General features: G+C 48.3%; 1 protein-coding gene across 6 annotated transcripts in view; it reads right to left on the bottom strand.

Moving 5' to 3' along the window:
* Positions 1 to 12,203, bottom strand: part of LOC127578731 (zinc fingers and homeoboxes protein 3-like) — a 109,471-nt gene that overhangs the window by 13,490 nt on the left and 83,778 nt on the right. For 4 of the 6 annotated variants that reach the window (XM_052031117.1, XM_052031118.1, XM_052031120.1 and 1 more), the window contains exon 2: positions 2,811 to 5,724. In XM_052031117.1, coding sequence (XP_051887077.1) covers positions 2,811 to 5,556 — 2,746 coding nt within the window. In that variant the 5' untranslated portion in view covers positions 5,557 to 5,724. Of the gene's footprint in view, positions 1 to 2,810; positions 5,725 to 6,399; positions 6,502 to 12,203 lie in introns of all 6 variants that reach the window. The other 2 variants (XM_052031119.1, XM_052031121.1) reach the window with 1 other exon arrangement.

A 12,203-nucleotide genomic window follows, 5' to 3' on the forward strand; every position in this document is an offset into this window, starting at 1 on the left:
TCCATGCTAGGAATGGAACATCAGACAATACTGCTCAGCCATGTGTATTATAGAGTGGCTATTCTGCCCAATGAGATGAGAAAAGCACCTACTTTTCTTTATTACCTTCTTAAGGAAAGTTTTGCTCACCCTGCTATAGGAAAGATGTTATTAAACTGGAAAGAGTGCAGAAATGATTTACAAGGATGTTGCCAGGACTTGAGGGACTGAGTTATAGGGAGAGGTTGGACAGGCTAGGATTTTATTCCTTAGAGCGTAGGAAACTGAGAGGTGATATTATACAGGTGTATCATGAGGGGCACAGATAGGGTAAATACACTCAGTCTTTTTTTCAGAGTTGGGGAATCAAGAACTAGAGGGTATAGGTTTAAGGTGAGAGCGGAAAGATTTAATAAGAACTTGAGGAGCAACTTTTTTTTTATATAAAGGGTGGTATGTATGTGGAACGAGCTGCCAGAGGAAGTAGTTGAGGCAAGTACAATAACAACTTTTAAAAGACAGTTGGACAGGTACATGATAGGAAAGGTTTAGAGGGATATGGGCCAAATGCTAGCAAATGAGACTAGCTTGGATGGGCATCTTGGTCAGCATGGAGCAGTTGTGCCAAAGGGCCTGTTTTCATGCTGTATGACTCTAAATATTGAAATACTTGTTCACAGCATTTAACATAATGAATTATTTTGATCAGGAATGCATCACTTAATGGATGGTGGAAGGTGATTAAGCAGTATCTTATGAAAAGTGCATAGAAAACACCCAAGAGGAAATTTGCTGAGTTATGGGGAAAGAAAAGATGGAGTAGGGTTACTGGGATAGGTCTATCAAAGAGCAGGCACAGTCACGATGGGTCAAATAGCCTCCTTCAATGCTGCACATGTACGGTAGGGTCACCTAGCTCAATTAAGGCATATGGACATACCACATGATGTTTAAAAGTACTGCCCTGTTAATATACTGAGTTCAGCTGTTCCACTGCAGCCTTATGAGGAAACTTCAGAATTTGAATCCAGTTTTTTTAAGAAAAAGCCTGGGGAACTTTGCAGCCGTCAACAAAAAGTTCCACAGACTGTCAAACCCAAACTAGAACAGTCATATTTTCTTACTCAATTTGGGCTGTGATACCAGTCACATCCCCATGTCCTTGCCTGGGGAGCAAGCCTGCAGTTGAAATATCAAGACAACTAAGGATGGGCAATAAATGCAAGTCACACCAGAACTCACCCCCTTAAAACGAAAGTAATTATTTTCCCAAACCATCTAGCTTTACTCTCTGGAAGCTTCCAAATCACTCCCAGCATAATAATGGTTCTATACTACACCTTTCCATTCACTAAGAAACTGGATGGATTCCCCTACTCACTAATTTCAGTCAGGATCCTTAAAACCAACAGAAAAGGAAGACTTTTAACACAGAACATACAGCACAGGAACAGGCCCTTCAGCCCATGAGGCCAAATTAAACTAAACCTATCTGCCTGCACATAGTCCATATCCTTCCATTCCTTGTATGTTCATGTGCTTGTCTAACATGATCACATGGTCTCTTGTTCATGGTCTCTTGTTGGGTTCTGCATCAGGACACAAAGGCTGGAAAGGAGAAAGGAAAGAGAAGCAGCACTGGGCCAATGCCATTATTTCAATCCTGCCCAGAGGTAACCTTCCAAACATAGCAAATCATTCTCTTAAACTCCTCTTTTATTAATCCTTGACTGACAGCTGACACTGTACTGAGATTGAACCCAAATATCTTTTTAAAAAGTTTTAACATCAAGAAATGAAAAAAAAATTATCAATACCCAACTGAACTACTGATTCAGAATTCATGAGTTCAAAACAGCAGCTGGGGAATTTGAATTCAAGCAATTAAAAAGAATCAGTAATAGTGAACATAAAACTGCTAGATTCTTTGTAAAAACTCACTCATGTCTCAGGAGAAGGAATCTGCTGCCTTGGTCTGGCCTGTCTGTGGCTCTCGTTTTGTAGCTGACTCCTGACTGCCCTCTGAAAAGGTGCAGCAAGCCATCCAGTTCAATAGCAATTGAAGAATGGACAATAAATGTTGGCTTTGCTATATCCCAGAAATTAATAAATACAAAGAAAAGGAACAGTGAAGCTTTCAGATTGTCATACTAAACCCAAATGGCTTACTCACATCAACTAGATGGTTTAGGGAAAACAATTTTACTTTCAGGGTGAGAGCACAACTGAGAGGGCCAGCATTGTTTGCCCATCCCTAAGCCAAGTGGTTTGCTCAACAATTGGGAGTCATCCCTATTGGTACGGGATTGGAATCGCACATCAGGCCAATGGGGGAGCATCCTTCCCTCACCTTCAAATGAGGGAACAAGCTTGAGGTAAAAACAGAACATGCTGGAAACACTCAGCAGGTCAGGCAGCATCTGTGTGGGCAGGGGAACAGTTAATATTTCGGGTCCAAGATCCTTTGACATTGAACCTCAATATCCTTTAAAAAGAAAGCTTAAAAATCAGGAAATGAAACACAAAAAGCATCAATGCAGGACTGGATTATTGATCCAGAGTTCATGAGTTCGAATCCCAATTCGGCAGCTGGGGAAGTTAAGTTCTGAACCTGTTCCTCTCCCCACAGATGCTGCCTGACCTGCTGAGTGTTTCCAGCATGTTCGGTTTATATTTCTAATTTCCAGGACCTGCACTCTCTCTTGATTGTTGTGGACAGGATTGGGGTTTTCACAACAAGCCGATGGGTTTGTGCTCCCTTTAATTGCATCAGGTTTCCTCACTTCCGGCTCAACTCTGCTTCACCACACCCATTGAGCCCAAAGCCTCACCAGAGATATTCTCAGCGTCAAACTCATTCAGTTCCGCGGGACCCTCCCGCGACCTGACATCCCAGTTATCGCTGTTGTCAGTCACATCGGAGTAGGCCTCCTCCGCGGTGAACCGCAGGCAGCCCTTGGCCTTGTCGCTCTCGCCGTTGGTCGACTGCTGGTCCTCGTTGCTGAAGTCGGACATGTACATGGCATCCTCGGTCTGCTTCTCGGCGAACCAATCCCTGACCTGCTCGTAGCTCATGCTGGACTTCTCACACAGCCGGTCCAGGTCCTCCTCGTGCAGCATGCGGTGTTGGGTGTAATACTCAAACAGGGCCGCCTTCCCGCTCTTCTTGGACGGGGTGCGCCTGACCCTGTAGTTCTCCGCCGGCACGTCCGTGATGAGGCTGTTACTGCCCGAGCGGATGGCATAGATGCCCTTCTTGTAGTCATCGTACCACTTCAGCTGCCCGTTCTTCAGGGCGTAGCGCGCGTCGCCGAACCAGCGGACCACTTCGGTCCTGGGCAGCCTGGCGCTGATGGCCAGCTCATCGTACTCCTCCACCGTTGGCCACTGTGTGCGCATGAACTGCAGCTTCATCAGGTGGAGCTGGTGGACCGTCTTCTTGTTCTGGCCCTTGTACTTGGGGGCGTTGGGGCAGGAGGCGGGGCCAGGGTTCAGGGCCTTGGTGGCCTGCATCGCCTTGGGCTGGACGCACATGCCAGAGCCTTCCTTCACACAGATCTTCAAGGGGCTGACCTTCAGCCGCTCCTGAGGGGGCAGGATCCGCTTCATGTCCACCGAGCTGCTGTCGCTCGGCGTCCCTTCCCCATCTGACTCCTCCTCCTCCTCGTCCCCGGCGGAGTCGGCCACGCCCGAGTCCTCCCGGCGGCCCCGCTCATCCAGCTTGACCTTCCGCCGCTCGGAGAACCACAGGTCAATCTCCCGCCGGGTCATCTTGGTCTCGGCCCTCAGCCGGTCCACCTCCTCCTCAGGTGGGAAGGGATTGAGGCCATAGCTGTGCTCCAGCGTGCTGAGCTGCTCGGCCGACTTGCCCTTGAACTTGGGTGGGGTGAAGTCGCAGTTGGTCTGCCACTGGCGCCGGTGGGGGTGGTAGCCCGGGGTGGCCAGAGGAGGGGGCGGCTCCTCCAGAGCGTTGCTGGCGGGAGGCACGCTGAGGTGGCCCGCCTCGAAGGACTGGTTGCACTTGAGGTTCTTGTAGTTGTAGCGCCGGTCGCTGAACCACTTGCGGATCTCCTTGCCCTGCAGACCCGTCACCCTCACCAGCCGCTCCACCTCCTCGTGCTCCGGGAACTGAGCTCGCAGGAAGCTCTGCTTCAGGGCAGCCAGCTGCTCCTTGGTCTTCTTGTACTTGTACGTCCCGAACTCCGAGATCAGCCCGGGCGACGGGAGGTGGCCTGAATTGACCACCGACTGCCCTCCCGCAGCCGAGGTTAGGACCTTCACCCCTGGACCGTCCGTGGAGCCCCCGAGTTTCTGCAGCTGGAATTTGGAGATATCCTGCTGCTTGGGGACGGTGGCCAGGTTGACGGTGACGGGGGAGCCTGTCATGGTGACCCCTTTCACCACCCCTCCGGGTTGGGTGACCACGATGTTGCCCGCCTGAGTCATCAGCTGGCAGGGGAAGTTGGCCTGGAAGAGGTGCTGGCCGCCGTTGGTGGTGGTCACCTGGCCCGGGAGCACAGTGATGGTCTGCTGCGGGACACCCTGGATGATGGTGCTGAACATCTTCTTGCGGGCGTCCTCGATCTCCTCCGGCGTCCAGCTGATGCCGTGCTTGAGCCGCTGGGCGGTGAACCAGATTTTCAGCTGCTCCTCCGGGTACTTGGTCACCACTGTCAGCCAGCACAGCTCAGCCTTGGTTGGGTAGGGGAACTTGCTGAAAGAGTTGTTGAGGAAGCTGTTGGAGTCCATGGCAGCATTGTAGGTGGGGATGCTGCTCAGAGGGATCATGACCTTGGGCAGGGGGCTGGCATTGTTGCCCGGGGCCGGCTGTTGAACCACAGGGACAATCTGGGCCATGCCAGCCTGTAGGACGGGCACTGGCACAGCAGTGGTCCCATTGACAGCCTGGCCAGGGTTTGTCGGCCCATTGGTCGGAAGCACCTCCAGGCCCTCGGCCTTTTTAATGGCCTCGTCGGCCACCCCCACTTCCTCGCTGGGCTCTTCCCTTCCCGGGTGGGTGACGCTGATCCTCTTGGCGTCCGGCTTGGCCTTCAGCATCTTCATAATGGGCGTCTTGCTGATGGAGATTTCGGACTGGGGGTCAGCCTCGTCGCCGTTCTCTTGGGTGTCGCTGCCTCGGATCTCGGGGACGTTCTGCTCAGGTACCGACTGGCTGCCCTTCTTGATGACGCTGACTTTGAGGTTGCCCTCGCTGGCGTGGCTCAGGGCGTTGTGCACAGTAAGCGACTCCTGGCTCTTGGTGCTGAAGTTGCACTCCACGCAGACGTACAACTGGTCTGCGCTTGCATCAGAGTGCACTGATTCCACGTGCACGGTAAATGCGTGGTAGTCCTGACTAGTGTAATCGCAGTACTTGCATTCAAATCCACCATGCTCTACCACGTCATTCTGACCATAGGCCTCCTCCCCAGCTGACAGGTCGTCTATTGGAAATGGTTGTGGTGAGGATTCCTCGTCATCATTGTATGCTGGGCTAATGTCGATGCCTGGGTCCTGCAAGGCAAGGGTTTTGGCTGGTATCATGCAAGGGGTAGTAGACTTCCTCTTGCTCGCCATCACGAATGGCAATGGCGTCAGAAAGCCGATGCACAGCAGGAGTCCTTAACCCCACGAGCGCCAAAATCCAGCTCACAGTCCCCTTCTCTCCATTAAAGCCTTGCCCTTTTGCTTGCCTCTCAGCCAGGACAGTCACCAACTTGAGTTCCTCTGAACAGCTGGTCCCACCTGTAAAACCAAAGTGAGAGCAATGAGAGATGTATTGAAGTAAGCTGCAGTTGAAAGTTTTCATTTTACCAACAGAATCCTATGAGCTTTTTACATACTTCATTTGATCTCAAGAGAACGGAGAACCATAGTGGAAGTGGATATGAATATAATGTAAAATTTTTCCCTGTCACCATTAGGACAGAGCTCAGTCCATCACGAAAACCAGCCTTCCCTCCACTGACTCTGTCCACACTTCCCACTGCCTCGGGAAAGCAGCCAACATAATCAATGACCCCTCCCACCCCGGTCATTCTCTCTTATCCCCCCTTCCATTGGGCAGAAGATACAAAAGCTTGAAAACACACACCACCAGGCTCAAGGACAGCTTCTATCCTGCTGTTATAAGACTCTTGAAGGGGCCTCCTGTTCCATAAAGATGAACTCCTTGCACCTTATTGTCTACTTGCACTGCACTTTCTCTGTAACGGCAACCATAACACTCTGTTCTGCATTATGTTATTGTGTTTCTCTTTGTACTAACTCAGTGTACCTATGTTTTGGAATGATCTGGCATGCAAAACAAAGTTTTTCACTGTATCTTGGTACATGTATCGATAATAAACCAATTACCAATTAGGTAAATTGACAATGAACTACTGGAAAAAATTTCAGAAAACCAACATGTTATTGTACCTTATACAAGTGTGTCAATTCATCAGCTCAGTAACAGACTCATAGCCTTTCTCCTTGTCCTCAGTGGTAGTTCACTTGCACTGACCTTGTATCTTCACATTACTACAATTGAAAAAAAACTAATTGGCTGTAAAGCTCAATGTGGTGCCCTAAAAAGCATTATAGAAATGCATTTCTATATTTTCTTATCTTACAAAGCTCTTTCCAGACGCAACTAAAATTTCAGGGAATAAAATTAATGATTACAGAGACTGCAGATTTTGGAATCTGGAGCAAAAAACAAACTGTTGGAAGAACTCAACGGGTCGAGCAGCATCTGTGGAGAGAAAGGAATTGTTGATGTTTCAGGTCAAGGACGGCTGAAAATTAGTGATTACACGAATGATTGCACAGTGAACACAGAGAGATAGTTTCTCAAGGGAATTGTTGCACTTTACTGAAATGCTCATGTGGGAAGAAAGAAACCAGCGATGGAGGATGAGGGGGGACCTGATAGAGGTACATAAGTTGATGAGAGGCATTGATCGTGTGGATAGTCAGAGGCTTTTTCCCAGGGCTGAAATGGTTGCTGCAAGAGGACACAGGTTTAAGGTGCAGGGGAGTAGGTATAGAGGAGATGTCAGGGGTAAGTTTTTTACTCAGAGAGTGGTGAGTGCGTGGAATGAGCTGCCGGCAACTGTGGCGGAGACGGATACGATAGGGTCTTTTAAGAGACTTTTGGATAGGTACATGGAGCTTAGAAAAATAGACGGCTATGGGTAAACCTAGTAATTTCTAAAGTAGGGACATGTTCGGCACAGCTTTGTGGGCCGAAGGGCCTGAATTGTGCTGTAGGTTTTTCTATGTTTCTATGTCTATGTGCTAACATTAAATGGATATGAGAATAAAGCAGCAGCACAAACACCCTGAGTCCAGAGGAAAAGATCCTCGCCACCATCCAAGGGGATGTCAACTCGGGAAGCGCGATCAATGTGAAGAAGAATAACAGTGCAACACAAGGAAGAATTTACATAGAAAGGGCAGCTAAACAGTCCACGGTGACCTTTAATTCGCAGCAGAGGAGAATTTCCTTGTGCCAAGTCTGGGTTGTTGACAGATATTGCCAGCTAGAGTTAGTCAATAACTATTATGAGCATCATTCAACCATCAGAAAGGTCAGGGATTTACAAGGATGTTGCCTGGACTGCAGAATACTAGGTGCAGGGAATGACTGGCTAGATTTGGAACTGAAAGGCAGACTGGAGATTTAATAAATGGTATAAAATTATCAGAGGCCTAAACAAGACCTGTTTTCCTTAGCAGAGAGGGCAACAACTAGGGAGAATAAGTTTAAGGTATTCAGTGTCATACAGCACAGAAACCGGCTCTTCAGCCCACTGAGTTCATGCCAACCATCAAGCGCCCATTACATTCATTCTACACTGATCCTATGTTATTCCCTGCACGATCCTACTATCCACTTACACACGAGAGACAATTTACAATGGTCGATTAATCTACAATTCTACACATCGTTGGGCAGTGGGCAGAAACCGGAGCACTGAGAAGAAACCCATGTAGACGCTGGAAAAGCATGCAAACCCCACACTACTGGCTATGCCACCGTGCCCCCAACCCTACCCCACCACAGAGAAGAGTTGAATTTTTTTTTCACCTAAAGAGAGGACCTGGAACTCACTGTGTGAGAAGGTGGGAGACCCAGAAACCCACATCTACAGAGCACTCGAATGAGCACTCATTGTGCCTCAGGAATGGTGACAGTCTGGAATCCACTACCTAAAAAATTGTGTCAGAACACCCTATTGAATCTAAAAGGTATTTGTATGGCTTTGACATGTTGTACTCTACAAGGTTGTGGACCAAATACAGGGATGCGAGGTAGACCTTTCTTTACCAGCATGGACACAATCAGTCATAAGGGTGCCATAAGCCCCTACAAAGCTAAGAGTAGCAATCAACAAGACTGCCGTGAGTCTTTTCCCATCCAACAATTTCTATGTTCCTAAGAAGTGATGTGAATTGATTCCCTGCTATTACAGCGCCAGCGACCCGGGTTCAATTCCGGCCGCTGTCTGTAAGGAGTTTGTACGTTCTCCCCGTGTCTGCGTGGGTTTTCTCCGGGTGCTCCGATTTCCTCCCACATTCCAAAGACATATGGGTTAGGAAGTTGTGGGCATGCTATGTTGGCGCCGGAAGTGTGGCGACAGTTGCAGGCTGCCCCCAGAACACTCTACGCAAAAGATGCATTTCACTGTGTGTTTTGATGTACATGTGACTAATATATCTTGTCTTATGTCTGCTGGGATAAATTGAGGGGACCTATGACAGGCACAGTCACTGTTATCCACTGACTGCCAGGCTCTCAGCGTTGGGTGCTTGTCTGAGCCTGAAACTGAATAGTGGTATTCTATAAGTTATGAAAATTAGGTTCACAAATATTCACCATGAAACATTTCCCTGGAGCAAAACCTTTTCATAACCATGGAATACCTGTATGAGCCTCCCTTAATTTGATTTGTACAGGTGACTGACTTTATGCAGAACAACAACTGAAAACTGCTAGCTGCAGGCTCAAGATTCTTCTGTAACAGACCCACACTTCAGGGAGCACTGTGCTGTTACCTCACAGTTAGCCTGCTGTCCCACAGCTCCAGGGACACGGGTTCAATCCCAACATTGGGTGCTGTCTGTGTGAAGTTTGCACATTCTCCCTTTGACCATGTGGGTTTCCCCCAGATGCTCCAGTTTGCTCCCACATCCCAAAGACAGCTGGTAGGTAAATTGGTGACTGTAAATTACCCATGTGGAGATAAGTGGCAAATGCATCAAAGGGGAGCTAATGGCCATGTGAGAGAGAATATGTGTGGGGTTACAGGGAAACAAGAGGGGCAGTGGGACTGATCGGATTGCTCTACTGGGAACCACATGGGTTGATGGGCTACCACATGGCTTGATGGGCCAAATGGACTCCACTTGTCTAAGTTACATACAGCTCTCCATCTGGACTATTCAGCAACTGCTTGATTCATAATCAGCTGTGACTCAGTGGGTAGTGCACTTGCCTCCTGAGTCAGAAGATTTGTGTTCAAATTCCACTCTAGATTGATACTCCACTGAATGTTTGTTTCCTGAACAAGGTGTATAAAATCATGAGGGTGAATTAGAGAAACAAAGGACTGCAGAGGCTGGAATCTAGATGATAAAACAACAAGACACTGGAGGAACTCAGCAGGCCGGGCAGCATCCGTGGAGAAAAGCAGATGGTCAATGTTACGGGTCAGGATCCTTCTTCAGGACTGAAGATAGGAAAAGGGGAAGCCTAATATATGGGGAGGGGGGTAAAAACAGAACAGTGATGGGTGGACAAAAGAGAGGAGGCAGGGTGGGCACAAGGTGGTGATAGGCAGATGCAGGTAAGAGATAGAGATAGGCAGGTGTGGGGGAGGAGGGGAGAGCAGATCCATAGGGGGATGGGTCAAAGGGAAGGAGGCAGGTGCCCCATGGGAGGAGAGCAGGAGAGAAAAAGAATTGGCGATGAGAAAAAGGAGAGATAGGCTAGTACAGCGAAGAAAAGAAGAGGCATGGTGGCGGGGGAGGGAGGTTTGGTTTACTTTAAGTGGGAGAATTTTATATTCATGGCGTTAGGCTGTAAGGTCCCAAGACGGAAAATGAGGTGTTGATCCTCCAGTTTGCGTTTGGAATTCTCCCAGCAGTGGAGGAGGCCAAGGGCTGACATATCAGTGACAGTGTGGGAGGGGGAGTTGAAGTGACTGGCAACGGGGAGATGCAGATCGCGGTTACGGACAGAGTGCAGGTGTTCTATGAAGCAGTCACCTAGTCTGCGTTTGGTCTCACCAATGTAGAGGAAGCCACACTTGGAGCACCGAATGGAGTAAATGATATTTGAAGAGGTGCAGGTAAATCTCTGCCTCACCTGAAAGGACTGTTTGTGTCCCTGGATGAAGGTGGTGTAGGGGCAGGTGTTGCACCTATGACGGGGGCAGTGGGAAGTCCCCGGGGTGGGAGCAGGATGGGTGGGGAGGGAGGAGTGAACTACGGAGTCGCGGAGGGTGCGGTCCCTGCGAAAGGCAGAAAGGGGTGAGGAGGGCAAGATATGCTTGGTGGTGAGGTCCCGTTGGAGATGGCAGAAGTGGCGGAGAATGATGTGTTGGATATGTAGGCTGGTGGGATGATTCACACAGGTGAATTCACACAGTTTTTTTCCTGAGGAAAGGGAACCAAAAATTAGGGGGCATAGGTTTAAGGTGAGAGGTGAAAAATTTTAAATGGACCTAAGGAGCAACTCCTTTATGCAGAGGGTGATGCGTATATGGAACGAGCAGCCAGAGGAAGTGGTTGAGGCAGGAACAATAACAACATCTTGGGCAAAAGACACTTGGACAAAAGACACTTGGACAGATACATGGATAGGAAAGGCATAGAGGGAGATGGGCCAAATGTGAGCAAAGGGGACTAGCTTAGGTGGACATCTTGGTCAGCATGAATGAGTTGGGCTGAAGGGCCTGTTTCCGCGCTGTATTACTCCATGACTATGATTCTGTGACCAACATCAAGGAAAGGATGTTATCTGGTTGTTAAGAGCAGTAAGTGTAAGTTTACACTTTGGGATGTTAAAGGTGCTATTATTTTGGAGAGCCAGTCCTAAGCACAGACAAATGGCCCGTCACCCTTCCCCCAGTATTTCATTAACTTTGCCTGGCTTTGATACTTTGATAAATTGATGAAAGGCAGGGAAATACCTCTCCATTTAGAATGTGATTTTCCACTCACTGGTCAAAGAGAATCCTTTGAAAAGGAGGAAACAAGAATCATTTGGACCGAAAAGGATTTTATGCTACCATGCATTTATTGCCAACCACTGCATCAAGTGGGGAATCAAACTGAATTTAACTCAGAAGGGGTTAATCCCCAAAATTACAGGAGTCACCTGGAATGGTGTATGTGACAAATCAGCCAGAATGCCAAGGGTGTTAGCAAGAGCTGCTTGCATATTACATTTGTCTAAGGCAACAGGGTTAATCCACAATCTCAAAAGCTTTTGCACCTGCAGAATTAATTGGTGTCCACTTGCCAGCAGGAGTCTTAGCTCAGCAGTCAATGCCACTGCCGTGGTGCCCATAGCAGAGGTCTGACACAGAAGGCAGCAGCTTTTATTGATGGCTTGTTGAGCCACTTGTCAATAGGTGGAAATCAAAGATAATGCCAGAGCGTTCCAAAATCGGATGACCTGTCCTGGGCCCAGCACATAGATGCAGTGACAAGGAAGGTGCGCCAGCGCCTTTACTTTATCAGAGGGTTAAGGAGGTTCAACATGTCGCTGAACACTCTGACAAACTTCTACAGATGTACTGGTTGCATCATGGTCTGGTACGGCAATTGAATGAGCAGGAACATAAGAAGCTGCAGAGAGTAGTGGACTCAGCCCAATACATCATTGGCACATCCCTCCCCATCATCAGTAGTAGTTACATGAGTATCTACAGTAGTATCTCAAGAAGGCAACATCTATCGTCAAAGATCCCCACCATCCGGGCCATGCCATCTTCTCACAGCTACCATTGGGCAGGAGGTACAGAAGCCTGAAGTCCCACACCACCAGGTTCAAGAACAGCTTCTTCCCTTCAACCATTTGGTTCTTGAACCAACCTGCACAACCGTAATCACTATGTCAGTATGACAACACTATGACCACGTTGTACTACAGTGGACTTTGTTTTATTTTTGTTCTAATTGGGTTCTTTCTTGTAAAAATTGTGTATAATCTATGTTTAATTTATGTTTTT

Source organism: Pristis pectinata, chromosome 16 (assembly GCF_009764475.1).
Source record: "Pristis pectinata isolate sPriPec2 chromosome 16, sPriPec2.1.pri, whole genome shotgun sequence".
Classification (NCBI taxonomy): Eukaryota; Metazoa; Chordata; class Chondrichthyes; order Rhinopristiformes; family Pristidae; genus Pristis; species Pristis pectinata.